Here is a 16,213-nt window from a genome sequence, read left to right as displayed (position 1 = left end):
ATCTGTCTGAGTCCATAACCTGTGTGTTAATCAATACTCAACAATGCCAGAAAGAAAAAGACGCTCTCACTTTGGGCTGCATTTCTTTCTTCTCATTAGGAGTGGGGTGAGGACAGCACACAGAATCAAGAGGGAAGCATGATAAGGCAGAGGACAGCCCTGGGGTGGGGGTAGAAGACAAAAGTTCAGGTCTTTACTCAGCCACGAACTTGCTATGTGTGACTTGCGTAAGTGTCCCTGTGTGATAGGATGACATCTAAAGTTTCTTCCAGCTCTAACATTCTGGGATTGTTCTTCCTTAGAACATTACCCAGAGTTAAATATTTAAACTGTGACGTAGCTTGGGATGATAGACGTAGATAGATGGATGGATGGATTGATAGATACATAGGTACATAGATAGATAGAGATAGATAGATAGCAGATACATCAACAGTAGCTGCATAAACAAACATGCATATAGATTCACAAGTGGCCATTCAGTCCCTATGTATGCCAACCAGAAGTAATATGTAAGTTCTCCCCCCATTCTTTTGCACAAATTGTATGTTCCCTTTGTTCTTCTGGATATCTTCCTCCCTGCTGTTGGTTGGCAGTTGTGAAAGCAATTCCTGAACACTGTTTTAAGTCTTCAATTGTTGTTAGGTGTGGTCCAGGCAGAGGATTGTGAAGGAGAAAATTCCTGGGCTCTGCCTGACACAGAGCTGGAAAGGGCCAGCAGGGACTGCTTCAGTGGCGGGGGAGGGTGTGACCATTTTATTTGGTTTATGGTCTAAACCAGGACACGTTTGAAGTGAAGGAGGTGTGATTAGTAGTTAAGCTGGGACAACAGGTCTAAAATGGACCATTCTGTGCAAATCAGGACATATCTGTATGTAATAATTTCCACCATCAACCTGTATACAGCAAGTAAAAGAAACTGCTGTTCAAAACAAATACAGATAGGAGTGAACTTTACTTGTTTCTGCCTACTAGGGTGGGTGTGATATGATTTATGTGATTGAGAAACTCAACAACAAATACAACTATGTTATAAAGAAGACTGGAATTTCCAATCTTCTGCCTTTTTTTTTTTTTTAATTTCTTTTTGAACTGCTGAAAAGAAGATTGCCATAGAGTAGAGTGTGGGTCATTTGTTTGTGAGTGTCTTAATGAGTTTTTGAATATGCAAATTAAAACCGGGTGGAAGGAAAAACCTGGACAATCAAATTACTCTGCCTAACAAGGAAAAGAATGAGTTTCTAAGGCAGCCCAGAAGAGGTGGGGAGGAGGATGGGAGAATGAAGAGGAGGGGACAAGAACTCAACAACCTGATTGGGGGTGGGGAGGCAGTAGCCTAGGGGGAAGCGTTTGGTCTATAGAGGGACCCGTTACTCCATCTCTTACTGTTGGTTTCGGTGCTGATCTCTAGTGTACTCCCTCTCCCTCTGCATCTCTTACCCCAATCCACCAGTAAAAGCCCTGGGCCAATGAAACTTTTGGGGAAATCAAGGACAAGAGTCTGGGTTTCATATTTGGGTTCATATGGAAAGGAGAGATTGAAACTGCCTTTGCAGCAATTACAAGAGTTAGAAAATTATGACAGTGGAAGAGATCTGACCTAACCAACTCCATCTTGCTTCTAACCTCCAAGTTGTCCTTGGTCATTCCTGGGCGTAGGCCAAACTGAGTTTGGGAGGAACTTAGTTTATAGTTTAACTTTGAAACAAAAACGATAACAGCCCCTTCCCAAAACAAACCCCAGTCTTACGGGCGGACTAAACTGCTTTTGTAGGACTAACGAATTAGCCATGAGATTAGAAATTATGGTTTAGGAGTCATGCAGCTAGAGGCCACAAGATTCTAAGCCTCCCCAACTGCTCCTGGGGACAACATCGCTATTGTAAACCCTAAGGTTAGTGCTTGAGATATTTTTCAGATTCTGCACTAAATGGATCAGCTAGTGCCTCCCAGATCGATAAACTGGCTCATCTGACCTTGCGGCCCCCACCGGGAGCTGACTCAGCACAAGAGGACAGCTTGGACTCCCTGTGATTCCATATCCAACCTGACTAATCAGCACGCCCCCTTTCCCACCCCCTAAACATCAAATTATCCCTAAAACCCTGTTCCCCCCATTTTGGGGGAGACTAATTTGAGTAATAATAAATCTCCGGTCTCCCATACAGCCAGCTCTGCTTGAATTAAACTCTTTATTGCAATTCTCCTGTCTTGATAAATCAGTTCTGTCTAGGTAGCAGGAAAGGTGAACCTGTTGAGCAGTTCCAAGTTGAGAGCAGCTACATGAATCAAGAAGTGAGTGAGAATGTGAATTCAAGAAACTGAAAGAGGGAGGTAACCAGGAAAAACCAAAGCCTCTCCTACAAATTCCAGAGCTGTGAGTTGGGGAGAGGGGGCACTGGATTTCCTGCCAGATACACAGAGGGCTCAGCCATCTTTCATAGGATGCCAGAGGGAGGATGTGTCCCTGGGGCTGGGGCACTTGGGGACTGGCTGCAGTCCATATAGATGGCACCCCTGGAGCAGTGCAGGGCACAACCTGCAAGGCCACATGTAGCAGCCTGTTGGCGACATCCTGGTTTCAAGCATCTTGTGGCTATTGGGAGCATTTATGTCAATGATAGAACATTTTGAGCAATGCACAAGGAGGAAAAGAAGGAAAGGAAAGGGCATGGTTTCTTCTTCCATTCTCTGCCTTAAAGAGGAAAGGGAGGAGGAAACAAGCAGAACCCATATTGAAGTCATTTTGTGCTTCCACGAAAGTACTGGAATGGATTCATTTCCTCCAGGAAAAACAGGAAGGTGATTCCCCCTATGTCCTGCCTCAGAGTTGAGAAACACATGTTAAGATGAAGTGGGGGCCCATTTTGCATCCCCCCCCCCCCGCTATCCAGCCTACAGATACTGTGCCATAGAGCCTTCCTTTGAAGGCAGACTGCACCCCACATCTGCCTGCATCCTGCAGCTTTGGTGCTAACCATTGCGTTTCAAGAAAGACACCATTGACAATATCAATACAGTGAGAAGCATTTTCCAAACTGTGTTATAGAACACCAGCTTTGTGAGATGCGAATGAGTTTAGGCATCGCTAGGATAACCAAAGCTAAGCGTGTGTTTTTATTGCAAGCCTTTGCTCTGCTAGCACTCATCATGAATTTCCAAAACAGGGAAAGAAGACATGTATGCAGTGTTTGCCAAGGTCTTTTAACTACAGAGGCCAGTCTCTTTTTGTTTGTTTGGATACTTGCAACTATCTTACAAAACCAAAGATGTTTACACAGAACACAGTTAGATACAGAGGCACACAGTGATACTATTTAATAAGTAATACTATTTAATATCATTGCTGACTATGTCATATACATTGTCTGGTTTAATCTTCCTAACGACCCATTGAAGTTAGTTCTATCATCATCCTCACTTCACACAGGAAGGAACTGAGTCCCAGAAAATTTCCATCAGTCCCACAAGGCCACACTGGCAGATGAAAGCACAGGTCTCTGTGACTCTATGCTCTTTTACCTCAATGTTCTACTGAAGCCCATAATAACTGCTATATCAAGAAAGAGTTAGGAGTTGAATGAAGAAGGAGAGACAGCAGTGGGTTTGCTGAGCTTGGTGGTGACATTTTGAATGACATCTTGAGAACCATCACCAAGGCTCAGAGAGAGCAAAAGTTGAGAAGCCCACATTTGTGTCAGGACAGGAGTAAGAAGCAGGAGTTGGTGGAATTTCAGGCCACCCTTCCCAAGAGTTGGTGGTGAAGAAAGGGAAAGAGCAAAGGTGGCTGCCCAAGGGGAAATTAGGGATGAAGGAAGCTGTTCTCTGAGGATAAAGGATATCAGAGCCTGTCTACAGGCAGCAGGGAGAGAGGAGCTCATGAGCAAGGGGCTTCCAGGACACTGTAGGATCAGCCCAGGGCCAGGCTTTAAGGCACTCTCAGCTCTGCACACCTAGAAACCCTTCTTTCTCCCAAGCCAGTATCTGCTTGTCTGGAATCTTCGTCCTTCAGATCAGGGATGGTGTTAGGAAAAAGGCTTCTCTGATGCTACTGAGTGGCCTCTGCATTCCAAATCACGATCTCATCTTTGTCTGTATTTGGCCTCCTTTTGTCCCATCAGCTAAAAACGTCTTTCCAAACATAGTCAGGCGTGAGTAAATCCTTCAAGCCAAAATGAGGGAGGGAAGCAAATGTAAAATACCTATGGAGATCATCCAGTTCCCAAGGCAGCATCTCCGAATGTGGAAATCTCTGCCCCAGTGGTGGAGCATTTACAGGGTGAGGTGCCAATCCATAAAACCCAATTCCCATGTGGGGGATGGCTCTTGGAGATCTTAGGGAAGGACACTGGAATATGCTCCATTACCCTGCTGTCTGTCTGGCTTAGAGAGTTAGAGGCCTGCACTTCATCTAGCTTCTAAGCCAGGACAATTTGGTTTTACCTTGGGAAGGCCTCAAGGGCTGCAGACTTCAACTCCTAACCCACCAGCTTGGCCATCAAGCTCAGTCCTGAGCTGAGTGAGGCTGGTCCTACGTGGCCACGAGGACCAGGCTGTAACTGGTACCTCGGCCACCTAATGTCTGGACAATGGCCCTGCCAGTTTGGCAGCTGGCATCCCTAAGAGCCAGGCTGGAGGGAGACTTTGGCATATAGGGCAGCAAGGGTCTTCTGGTTCTGACAGGTTGTCCAAGGCTCTGGCTCCAAGAGTCCACCTCCACTGTGGGTATAAGTGACCCACGTGGCTGCTCCAGATACAGCCCCGTGGGTTACCCCCGATCTGCTGCCTTCCCTCTTGCCCCACACATTTCTCACTCCCGCAGCCTATCTTCATGAACTCACACTCCTGGCTCTACGCCTATGCCATCTTTCCCAGCCTCTCCCAGTTCTCCCAGCCTCTCCCAGCCTCTCCCAGGCTGCAGCCCTGCTGGGATGCTCACTCTCAACCCTGCTGGGTATCCTAGAGTGCCCAAGGCCTCTGCCCCTGCCACCAGTAATTCTTGTGCCACTTCCCCCTTTTTGAGTCCATTGCTGCAGCTGAGACCTGGGCTCAGCGCTCTGAGAAAGGTTTGCTATTCCAAAGACAGCCAAAAACATTTCACAGGTATTTTCTAACTGAACCACCCTGAGAGGAAGCCATCACATTCTCCACAGCACGTGTGAGGAAACTGAAGACCTGCCTGGTTAAGTAGCTTGCCAGCAGTCACACAGCAAGTGCGTGAGAAAGCACAGCCACACATCCACACTCCAGGGTGTGTGTGTGTGTGTGTGTGTGTGTGTGGTGTATTTTCCCTGAGATTCACAAGAGCTTCCATTCAAACTGCTCCAGATCTGTAATCACAGGCTTCTGATAATCTTAATATCTTTCTTTTTAATAAAGTTGAATGTAGGTGAATTTAAGCTAAATTTACAAATAGAACTTCAATGGAAATGCTCAGAACAAGCAAAGTTCCAAAGACTCAGTGAGGCCTGTTATCTTTCCTAACCAATTCTACATTGGTCTCTTCACCATGTATCCTGACCGCCATCACCACCCTGTGTGAAAAAGGTGTGATTGCATCCATTGCACTGGTTCTGCAAATCACACGAGGGAGCAGGACAGACCTGAGGCCTGCACACAAGGCAAAATGTGGGCCACACACTGGGCTCCATGCTTTCCATGTTCTCTGCTTGCTTAATCCTAGAAGCAACCATGTAGGGTAAGCAGTGCCATCCTCTCTATTTTACAGAAGCATAGAGTGGTAAAATGACTGGCCCAAGATCACATGGCTTGTAAGTGGCAGAACTCCAGCTGCAACCCAGGAAGTCTGGCTCCAGAGCCCATGCTCATCCCTGACATTCTGAATTTATTGTAAATCTTGATGTCTTTCAGCTTTAGCCAGAAAACATTCTCCTTTCCTTTTTCCTTGAGCCAGAAAAAATTCATACAGCTTCCAGCAATGGTTCCAGCACAGTCCTCTACCACCTGCTGGGGAGAATCAGCCTTCATGTGTGGACAGTACCTCCACATTAAACCTACCTGCATCTCATTCATCCTCACAATAGCCCTATGTGTTTGGTGTTGTGTTTTTACTTGACTGAGCAGGAAGCTGAGGTTCAGAGAAGTTAAGCTACTTGCCCAAGGTCCTACAGCTCCTGATCTGTGGATCAAGCCCTTGAACCCAGGCCCTCCTAGACGGGGCTCCAAAGCCGAGGATCTCTTCTCTTTACTCAGTGGGAGGTTTTAAATCAGAGCATTTAAAACACAGAAACAACAGACACTCTTTATAATAGAAGAGTACATTGAATAGAACCACACCAGTGTCACACGGATAGCCTCCTTATTTTCCCATAACCATATGCCTGTTGGTGAGGCTTGCTCTGCCTGGTTTAAAGCAGGGGTTACAAACACAAATGCCCACAGGGGCCAGCAGGCAATGAAAGGAGTGGCACTGGCCTGGGGGATTTACAGTAATTGTAACAGCCATGGTAGGCCTGCTGCACACTGGAGAATGCACACCTGTCTTAGTGGAGGCAGCCTCGACTCTGCTCCAAGCCATTGTTGCCTTGCAGGGAGGCAGGACGGGTATTGCCAACTCATCCTACTTTTCAAAAGAAGACAGGAATCCATATTTTTATGTAGAATCTCTTAATTTTTAAATGATGGAAACTAATTCAAATGTTTCTTGGCACTATTTAAGCCAAACAAAACGCATCGTATAGCTGGATTCAGCTTGAAGGGTGTCATTTTGTGACATCCAGTTTTAAAGTTTATAGAGGATATAAAGTGTAGTTCATTTAAAGAAAGTCCAATTTAGTGTAAAATTATCAATTTAGTGTAAAAATGTTCAAATGTTTCTCTAAACACAGTATAAGCCAAACAAAACACATCTGGTTGCTAGATTCAGCTAGCAGGGTTCCATTTTGTGATGTCCAGTGTTAAAGTTTATAAAGGATAGAAATGTAGTTCACTTAGAGAAAGGTCAGTTTAGTATAAAAAAATCATCTGTGGAAATCAAGACAAGCCTCTGATACACATGCCAATTTGCTAATGAGAGTATTTCTCCCAGCAGCACTTGCTCTGAAGGAACACTTGGTTCAACAGAAGAAAAAAAGCCCATTGTTGTCACCATCTCAAATCTGTTGGGTATTGGGTAGATACCACAGCCAAGTCTTGGCATGACCCCCCTGTCTGCAGTTAGCAGAGCTGTCATGCTATGTGGTGGCGGAATGATCTCCAGATTTCATGTTATCCCAGTGAAGCACAGGAAAAACTGGACTCTTAGAAACCACCGCAAAGTAATCACTCTCCCATCTCTGCTTGGTACCTTTGGTAAGGACAAAGCTCTATTTTCTCCTTCCTGTTTGGTTGGTGATCTGCTCTCAGTTGATATCATTCCAAAACCTGAGCTAAGGATGGTTCAACCCCCAAAGGCCCTGGATTAAGTGTCTACATCCAAACACCCCTCCAGTGCTAACCATCCATGGCCCATCCCCAGAGTTCCCTGAGGGAAGGAGGTGCTTACCAACAAGCCATTGGAGCCATGGACTGTGACGCAGCGAGAGAATGTATGATGGATGGAGAGGTCCCTGATGTATGTGGGTGGGTTATAGCCTCCCCTTTCATCTACATCACCGGCCAGGTGGAAGTGAATCGGGTACTGACCCATCAGCTGCTGTCCCATATGCTTCAGCTCCATGCCCTCCAGGTGTGCTGCCTTAAATCCCAGAGCAAACTAGGAGAGGAGAACCAAGAGTCAGAGGAGCCCATGAGATGCTTTGGGATTTCCCTGGCTAGTGCCCATATTCCAAAGATGCAGAGGCATTGTTCTTTGTCAGTCCCCACCCAATACTCAGTAAATCAAAGATTTTCTCTGCAAATGGGTTAGAATGCCTGGCCCTTCTTATACTGTGGAAGACAGACAAGGAGCTGCTAATTACAGAGGACATTGTGAGGAAATTGAGTGCTTGGAAATGAGATGTTCTGAAGGGCTATTCTATAGTTGGGGCTCACTTTGACCCTCCTTTCCTGTCTCCCAAACCATCAAGTGTTAGGAGCAAAGGATAACTCTGAGATAATCTGGAGGAGTGGGCTAGCAAAAAGCATGCCCTATGAGCATGGGGAATCCAGGTTACAGTGAACTATGGAGCAGCAAGAGCTTTTGCCATTGTCTCCCACCTAAGACCTTCTCCTAGCAGAGGGAAAGGGAACACTGACTCTGGAATCTTCATTAGCCCATGTTCTGGTGGCATGTGTGTGAGTGGAGGGGACACCACACACTCGCTTCATGATATGCCTAGAGTCATTCCTTTCAGGCTCAAGAAAATCACTTGATCACACGGAATTCCTGCCCTCCAGGTGCTCACCGTGAAAGCACAGTCTGAAAATGATTCCTGTCAAAGGTCAGGCTCAGCTAACCTCTACTAGAGAAGGATAATCTTGGCATGCTAACCATTTCTTCCAAAAATAGGTGTCAACTGGAGTGTCAACTCCAGCAGTGGCTGCCCTGGAGAGTTGTGTTGAGAATGACTCTGAAGGCTAGTTTGAGCTCAGTGGGAAAGAGTCCCCTGATCACTCAGGGACTGCTCTCAGGATTGGAAAGGGGGCTATAGAAGCTTGTGTAACATAGACCTGTTATTTCTGCTTTAGTTTCACTAATGAGTTTCTCAACTGAGGACAGTATTGTCGACTCTGCCCCACCCTATACCCAGGAGATGACTGGATATATGAAGTGTTTTTCATGGTGATAATGACTGGGGAGCACTGCTAGCATTGAATTAGTAGGGGCCAGGGATGATAGAAATCCTATAATACAGGCCTATGTGACAAAGAACTATCTCACATAAAATGCCGCCAGTAGGGCCCCCATTGTGAATGCTGTAAGTTTCACTCCATTTGTCTCTTCAGTTCCACTACCAAAAAGTCTTATCCTTAAAGTGCATGATATTAGCTTTAAGAAAACTGTCTTCACAAAACTCTGAGGTAATATTATGCTATCGGCATTGAAACCAATTACCACATGAAGAAATTTTGGGTATCTTAAGCAATACAATATGCCTGGAAAGGCACTTTGCATTGTGATATAAAATAAATTCCTCTTTGAGCTTAATACTAGGAAAACGTAAGCACCAATAAACCAGTATCGTTTTTCTATATTGTGCGGTAAGAACCCTGCAGCTCACTATGTCTCTTCTTTGTCTTGACTCTAACCAGGAAATTCACAGGTAAATGATATGCTACAACATCTTCTTTTTGTTATTGTTGTTGTTTTTGTTTTGAGACAGAGTCTCACTCTGTCACCAGGCTGGAGTGCAGTGGCGCAATCTTGGCTAACTGAACCTCTGCCTCCTGGGTTCAAGCAATTCTCCTGTCTCAGCCTCCGAGTAGCTGGGATTACAGGCGCCCGCCACCAGCCCAGATAATTTTTGTATTTTTAGTAGAGATGGGGTTTCACCATGCTGGCCAGGCTGGTCTTGAACTCCTGACCTCAGGTGATCCACCCACCTCGGCTCCCCAAAGTGCTGGGATTATAGGTATGAGCCACCACGCCCAGCCAATGCTACAACTTCTAGTTCCTCTCATCTGCTTACTGTTTTATCTATATGGTAATGGATCTATCGTAAATGTGACCTTTTGCAAGTTCAATGCTAGTTATTTTAGGAAGTGATCAGAATGAAGTAGTCATGAAATAATGAAGACAAGGAATGGAGGCAATGTTGAAACAGTGTGATGTGTACCACGTGGCAGAGAGCTGTTTGTTGTCGAGTTAGCTCCGTCATCTCTCTTATTCCCAAATATTTGTAGGGGGAGCTGCACACCAATGGATAATACATAAGACTTCTCAAACTTCCAGAAGGCGCCCTCCCCTTGATCCCACCTCCTGTTCCCCGACCCTCATCCCTACCAAGAAGCCCCGCCTAGAGGCTGACATCATGGGAACTCTCCTGGTTGGGTTGAAAGATTCTGCCGGACTGATACATACCTTGATGTGGCCCCCAAAGGTATCGAAGTCAAAGAAATTGCAGATGTGGTTTCTGTAGGGGTAGCATTTGTCCTCCATCTCCCCCATCACTATTATGTTCCGGCTCAGAAGCCCAACCTCTGCCCGCATGTCCACGCCATCTATCTCCTCCCCGATGTGCAGGTACATTGGTTTCCCTAGGGCAGAAAGGGAGGAAGGTAAACAACAGCAGGTACTGCATGCCCACTGAGTTCCAGGCCCATGCCAGGTGCTTCCATGGCTGTTGCTTACTCATCACCATGACCGGTGTGCACAGTGGTCTCATGTTACAGAGGGATGAAGGTCAGGGAGGTGAAGTCACGTACCTGCATGCAGAGCCAGATCTCACAGCTACACAGGCTTAGGTCTGAAGCCCTTAGCAGAAATGGCTAATTGTCCCCTAATATTTGTCTCCTCTTCTGCTTTTCAGTCATAGACTCCCGCATTTTAGCTGGACACAGGGCCACCCAAGGGAATGACATTTCTCAGCCTCCTTGCAGTTAGGTGTGGCCATAAGATGTGAGAAGTGGTAAGTGCCACCTCCAGACTGCCCTCCTCTTGCTCTTTCCTGGGGGCTGTTGGGCTAGCCTCGCCCATGCAGGTAAGAATCATGCCCCAAAGATGGCAGAGCAATGGGAGAGAAGAAACCTGGTCTCTGGATGATACCGTAGATTGCCAATGTTAGGGAGATAAAACAGATCCCCTCTGTCTTTAAAGCCCCTACTTTAGAACAGTGCAAATTCATAATCTGTTAGCGCAGGCAAATCCCTATTCTGCTTACCTCAGCCTCATGCAGAGTATGTATGTATCTACAGCCTGGGGCTCCAGAAAGAGCCAGATTGGAGCTTCTGCATCCACCACTGTGGCCTGGCTCTGGATGCCTCCATGGTACCACGTGGAGCAGGGAAGAAGGGCCTCCATCTGACTCTATACGGAGCTCCTCACCATCCCCTGCCCTCCCTCTGGTGTTGGTGGAGAGGATGCTCTCCCCACTTGTGCACTGACCCCCCAGTCCCACCCCTTTCCACATCCTTAAGGCCCTGGACTCCCTGCACTAGTAATTTCATTTCTTCCTTCATTTGGGCTCCTTATATTCTATCTTCAAACTTCTCTAGACCTTCCCATCCTTAAAAAACTAACAAACAAAAGACCTTTTCCAGTTCTGCTACCTCTCCTAGCAATTGCCAGTCTCTTTCCCGCTGTAATCAGAGCCCCTGAACTTGGGGTCTGCACCTAACCCCTCCGTTTTCTCTCCATTCTCTCCCTCCCATCACTCCACTCAATCTCTTGCCAAATGCAGTCTCTTCCTCTCCACTCTGTGCAGAAAATGCATCTCAAGAATGGTGCAGGGTGACAGGAGTTCAAACTTTAGAACTTCCTTTGATTTATAGCCCCAAATTCTGCTTCCACAACAATCCCACAATCTTTTATGGAATAAAGAGATCTTAGGCGAGCTCTAAATTTGTTGGGCTCGTCACTGAGGTTGCTGACCTGGCTTATGGATACTTTCTCTTCCATTTGAGGATGCAATTACAGACAGCAATAACCTCCCATGTGGATTCCCACTGTGAACCACACCACCTACACAGCTTGGCTTTCACTGTGATCTTGACTGGAGCAATGGAGCACCGGCCTCAGCCCCCAGACACTGCCAGTGTTCACAGATGAAGACCATGGTTATAATTAGCCCTGAGCAACACCTTCTACGGTGACATTGTCCTGCTGTCTCCTCCACAGGAAGAGCTGACCCTTGCCTGCCCCTTCACCCTGCACATATCCTGTGTGCCTGCAGTGTTTCTAGGGATGTTTACCGTTTTGGGATTCTGCAGATTCAGTGAGATTGTGGGTTTTTCTTTTTTCTTTTTTTTGAAGTATCTTATTCAAGATGTGAAATTGATGAACGGCAAATTTGAGAAACTATCTCCCATGGAGTTGATATTAGTTTCCTATCCTGCAGTAACAAATTACCATAAACTTAGTGGCTTAAAACAACATAAATTTATTCTCTTATAGCCTTGGGAGTCGCAAGTATGAAATGAGTCTAATGGGGATAAATCAAGGTGTGAACAGGACTGGTTCCTCATGAAGGCTCTAGAGGAGAATCTGCTCCTTGCCCTTTTCAGATTTCAGTGGCTGCCTGCGTTCCTTGGCTCATGACCCTTTCCGCCCTCTTTAATGTGCATCACTCCAGTCTCTGCCCCTGTCATCACGTCACTCTCTTCTGACTCTGACCTTCTCATGTCCCTCTTTTAAGGATCCTTGTGATCACATTTGGCCCACCCAGATAATCCAAGATAATCTCCCATCTCCAGAGCCTTAATTTATCACATCTGCGAAGTCCCTTTTGTCACATAAGCTAACATTCATGGGTACTGAAGATCAGGACATGAATATATTTAGGGGTTATTATTCCATCTATCACAGAGTCCTCCTTTTTTTTTAGATACTGGGTTGGGTCTTGCCCTGTCACCTAGGCTGGAGTGCAGTGGTGTGATCACAGCTCACTGTAGTTTCAAATTCCTGGGCTCAAAAAGTCCTCCTGTCTGGGGATCCCAAAATGCTGGGACTACAGGCAGATGCCACCACACCCAGCACAGGAGTCTTCTTTAAACAAGTATCAGACATTAAAAAATAATAATCTTAGAAAGATTTGATTTACTGCCATGGACTCGTACTCCCTGATATGCAGATGCCAAAAAGTTCTGTGCCCTGCCAAAGGGGTCAGGAGTGGACACCATACATGGAAGTTGTCAGGCCTTTGGTTTCATCCAGGGTTCTGACACCGACCAGGGGAAATGATATGAAATGAGTTAACTCTGCAGAATGCTGGAGCTCCCTCCTCCAGGGCAGCCCATTGAACGTGGCTTCTCATTTGGGCTACAGGGCCATGTGTCTTTACAGTTTTGAGATCCAGAAGCAGGGCTCCCTCTGGCCACCCTCAGAAAAACCTCTCCTTCCATCCCTGACTCATCTCCCATCCATCAGCTCTGTGGCCTTCAGTTACGGGGCCTTCCCAGGTGTGGGGGTGCAGAATCTTTCTGAAAAAGAGCTTTGCACTGGCTTCTGAGTGGATCCTGAGAGCACAGAGCAAACTTTGCCAAGGAAAGGAAGGAGACTTCCCACGCTCCCCAATGGGTTGAGCATGTTGAGGGAACAGGCACAGAGAGCAGCAGGATCAGTCTTGCCAGGCAGGGGATGGCAAAGAGGTCTCCATGCAAAACTCAGTTCCCTGTTTACCAGTCTAAGGGGCTGACACAGTGAAACTCCAACTCCTGTGGGTTCATCTCTTATCACTCCCACACACCCTCTTCTGTTCCGGCCGGAGCAGACCATCATCCTTCCTTGAACATGCCTTTGCTTTCATCAGTGTATCTCCCTCTACCTGCAGAAAGCTTTCTCCACTTTGTCCCACTTAGCTCCAGTTTCTCCTTCTCAGTGATGTGTTCCTTGACCACACTCAGTGTTAGTCTTTCCTTATGGGAGTTCCTGCAGTGTTCAGCAGAGCCAGGAAGCCAGGCTGAGCCTCTCCACCTCCAGGACACTCATCCTTCGTCTTCCAACATTCCCTCACAGTACGTGCATCCTGGTGCTCTGGGTGCTTCTCTCAACTTGCCAGCATCCACTTTAAAATATGGTATCCAGGAAGGACTCTGACTAGAGGTTTCTGCTCTCATAGGTGGCCAGAGGAACTTCCTCAGGGATCTGGTCTTGAACGTGGCTGCAGAGGTAAGATAGTGTGATGGGGAGGATTGTAATTCTGGAGCCAGGCTGTGAGGGTCAGATTCCAACTCAGCTCACAGCTGTGAGTCCCTGAGTGTATTTAAGCTCTTGGAACCTCAGGCTCTTCATCTATAAAATGGAGATAATAATAGCACATACCTCAAAAGGTGGCTGTGATTGTTAAATGAGTTAATCCATGGGATGTGCTTAGAAATTAAGCCCCTGGCATATGGTAGGAGGCTAGTGTAACAGAAATGACACCTGCAGCTGTCACTAGCACCATCTCCAGGGCTCCCACCACAGGCTTCACACCTATAATAACGGGAGTTGGTAGATAGCAAATTTGGCATCTTTCTTTGTTCCATGGGGGAAGGTTGGCAGGGTGTAGGAGTGACTGTCAGGTAGGTGGAGGCACTGTGTTTATCAGACTCCTGTCAGCCAAGGAAATATAACTCAGATTGAGAGCTGCAAGAATATTTCAGTCCAACAGCCGTCTTCCCAGCTGCGGAGCTTCCTATCAGAATCTTTTACAAGACCTGGCCATGGCTGTTAGCTGCAGCAGCCACCTTATCTGTCCTGCTGCTGTCTTCACTGGCCACTCCCAGGCTGCTATCCGAGAGACAAGGGACACTGTGTGCCTGACTCCCCCGCACCCCGTCCTGCCTCAGAATTCTCCCACCGGCCACCACTCCTCCCTTCCTCCTCAAAGTACTGATACGTGAAGCCCAACCAGGGAAAAGCAGATGTGGCCAAACTAGCCTTGTCTCAAATAATCCAGAAGAGCCGTGAGCACCTGGGTGAGGGGGGAGGAGGCCTGTGAAGCAGAGGGGCTCTGCACAGTTGCCCTACACAGGACTGCAGATGCCGACCTACCCTAGTCTTTACTCTGCAGGTGTCCTGGTTCCACAACCCGCAGACCCCTCTCTGCAGGGTACCTGTACCCCTCTCTACAGGTGCTGGGGTCAAGAGAAGAAAAAACATCAAGGACCTTCCAATGGAAGGAGCCAGAGTGTGCACATGTAGCTCAGACCTAGCAGGACTCAGTGAGTCTGGGGAGATGGGGCCTAACCTTCTCAGATCCGGTATGAGGACGAGTCCAGAGGGACTCAAGTTGGAAGGCCCCAAAAAGCAAACATAAACCCAGGTTCCCCACAGTCATCTTCATGTGGAGACCTTGGGAACAAGGGCTTTCATGGAGGGAGGATGAAGCGGCACGTGTAGTCTTGGAGCCAGATAGCTCTGAGTTGGAATCCTGGCTCAGCTGTTGACTTGCTTGACCCTACATCAATGCCGCCCACTAGAACTTCATGTGATGAAGGAAATGCTTTATTCTGGGTTGTCCAGTATGGCAGCCACTAGTTACTGGTGGCTACTGGACACATGAAACCTGGCTGCTGTGATCGAGGAATAGAATTTTTTTTTCTTTTCTTTTCTTTATTTTTTTTTTTGAGACAAAATCTCGCTCTTGTCCCCCAGGCTGGAGTGCAATGGCACGATCTCAGCTCACTGCAACCTCCGCCTCCCAGGTTCAAGCAATTCTTCTGCTTCAGCCTTCTGAGTAGCTGGGATTACAGGTGCCAGCCACCGCGCCCGGTTAATTTTTGTATTTTTAGTAGAGACGGGGTTTCACCATGTTGGCCAGGCTGGTCTCGACCTCCTGACCTGAGGTGATCCACCCGCCTCGGCCTCCCAAAGTGTTGGGATTACAAGCGTGAGCCATTGGCCCGGCCAGGAATAGAATTTTTAACTTAATTTAATCCAATTTAGATTTAAGTAGCCACATGTGGCTGGTGGCCACCATATGGCTCAGTTTCCTCATTTGAGTCACGAAGAAAACAGTAGCCCCTACTGTATTAGGTTGTTGTGAAGAGTGAACAAGATGGTTTATGTGAAGCACTTGGAATATCACAGAAAACAAAATTCATGTTAATTCTAGCTAATAGCGGCATTCTTTAAAGATGTGGGGGGTGTTCACGGGCAAAGTGGGGAGGTGGTAAAGACAACAGGGCAGAAAATCAAGGGAGGGGAGTTCTAACTGCCACACTGTGAGGTGTTGGCAATCATACTGTGGTTGACAAAATTTTGAAATTTTTTTTTAGGTGATTCATGCATTTTCATTACTATGTTACCCCCATCTGTTTCCCATCAGAAAGTCCTTAAGGGAAATGCAAACAGTCCTGTAGAATGAAATCTGGGAGCAATGAGGAAGGAGGACCCAGATAGATTGTGTCCCTGTCTGCAGCCAGCCTGGGGGAGAGAAGCCTAAGAGACAGCTGGGTGGGTGAGGGTGCTCACAGAAAAGGGAGAAGCGGGTGGAGTCCTTGATCCTGTCAACGGGGAGATGGAGAGCCAGAGAATGGGCTTGGGGATGAATAGGAGGAATGTGAGCCTCTCCAGAACAGACAGACACAACACACACACACACACACACACACACACATGCACCCCTACTTGGGGCTTTTCTGGTGCTGTTCACCAGGAGCTGCTGTTTTCCTGGGGGCCCCACAGCTCCTG

At 47.1% G+C, this 16,213-nt stretch overlaps 1 protein-coding gene across 1 annotated transcript in view; it reads right to left on the bottom strand.

The window, feature by feature from the left end:
- CEMIP (cell migration inducing hyaluronidase 1) overlaps nucleotides 1-16,213 on the bottom strand; it is a 175,511-nt gene that overhangs the window by 38,569 nt on the left and 120,729 nt on the right. The window contains exons 12-13 of the mRNA XM_023193397.1: nucleotides 9,962-10,137; nucleotides 7,505-7,714 (exon numbers count right to left, since the gene is read on the bottom strand). Coding sequence (XP_023049165.1) covers nucleotides 7,505-7,714; nucleotides 9,962-10,137 — 386 coding nt within the window. The remainder of the gene's footprint in view (nucleotides 1-7,504; nucleotides 7,715-9,961; nucleotides 10,138-16,213) is intronic.

Source organism: Piliocolobus tephrosceles, chromosome 6, assembly GCF_002776525.5.
Source record: "Piliocolobus tephrosceles isolate RC106 chromosome 6, ASM277652v3, whole genome shotgun sequence".
Lineage (NCBI taxonomy): Eukaryota > Metazoa > Chordata > Mammalia > Primates > Cercopithecidae > Piliocolobus > Piliocolobus tephrosceles.
This window is presented reverse-complemented; position numbering and strand designations above follow the sequence as displayed.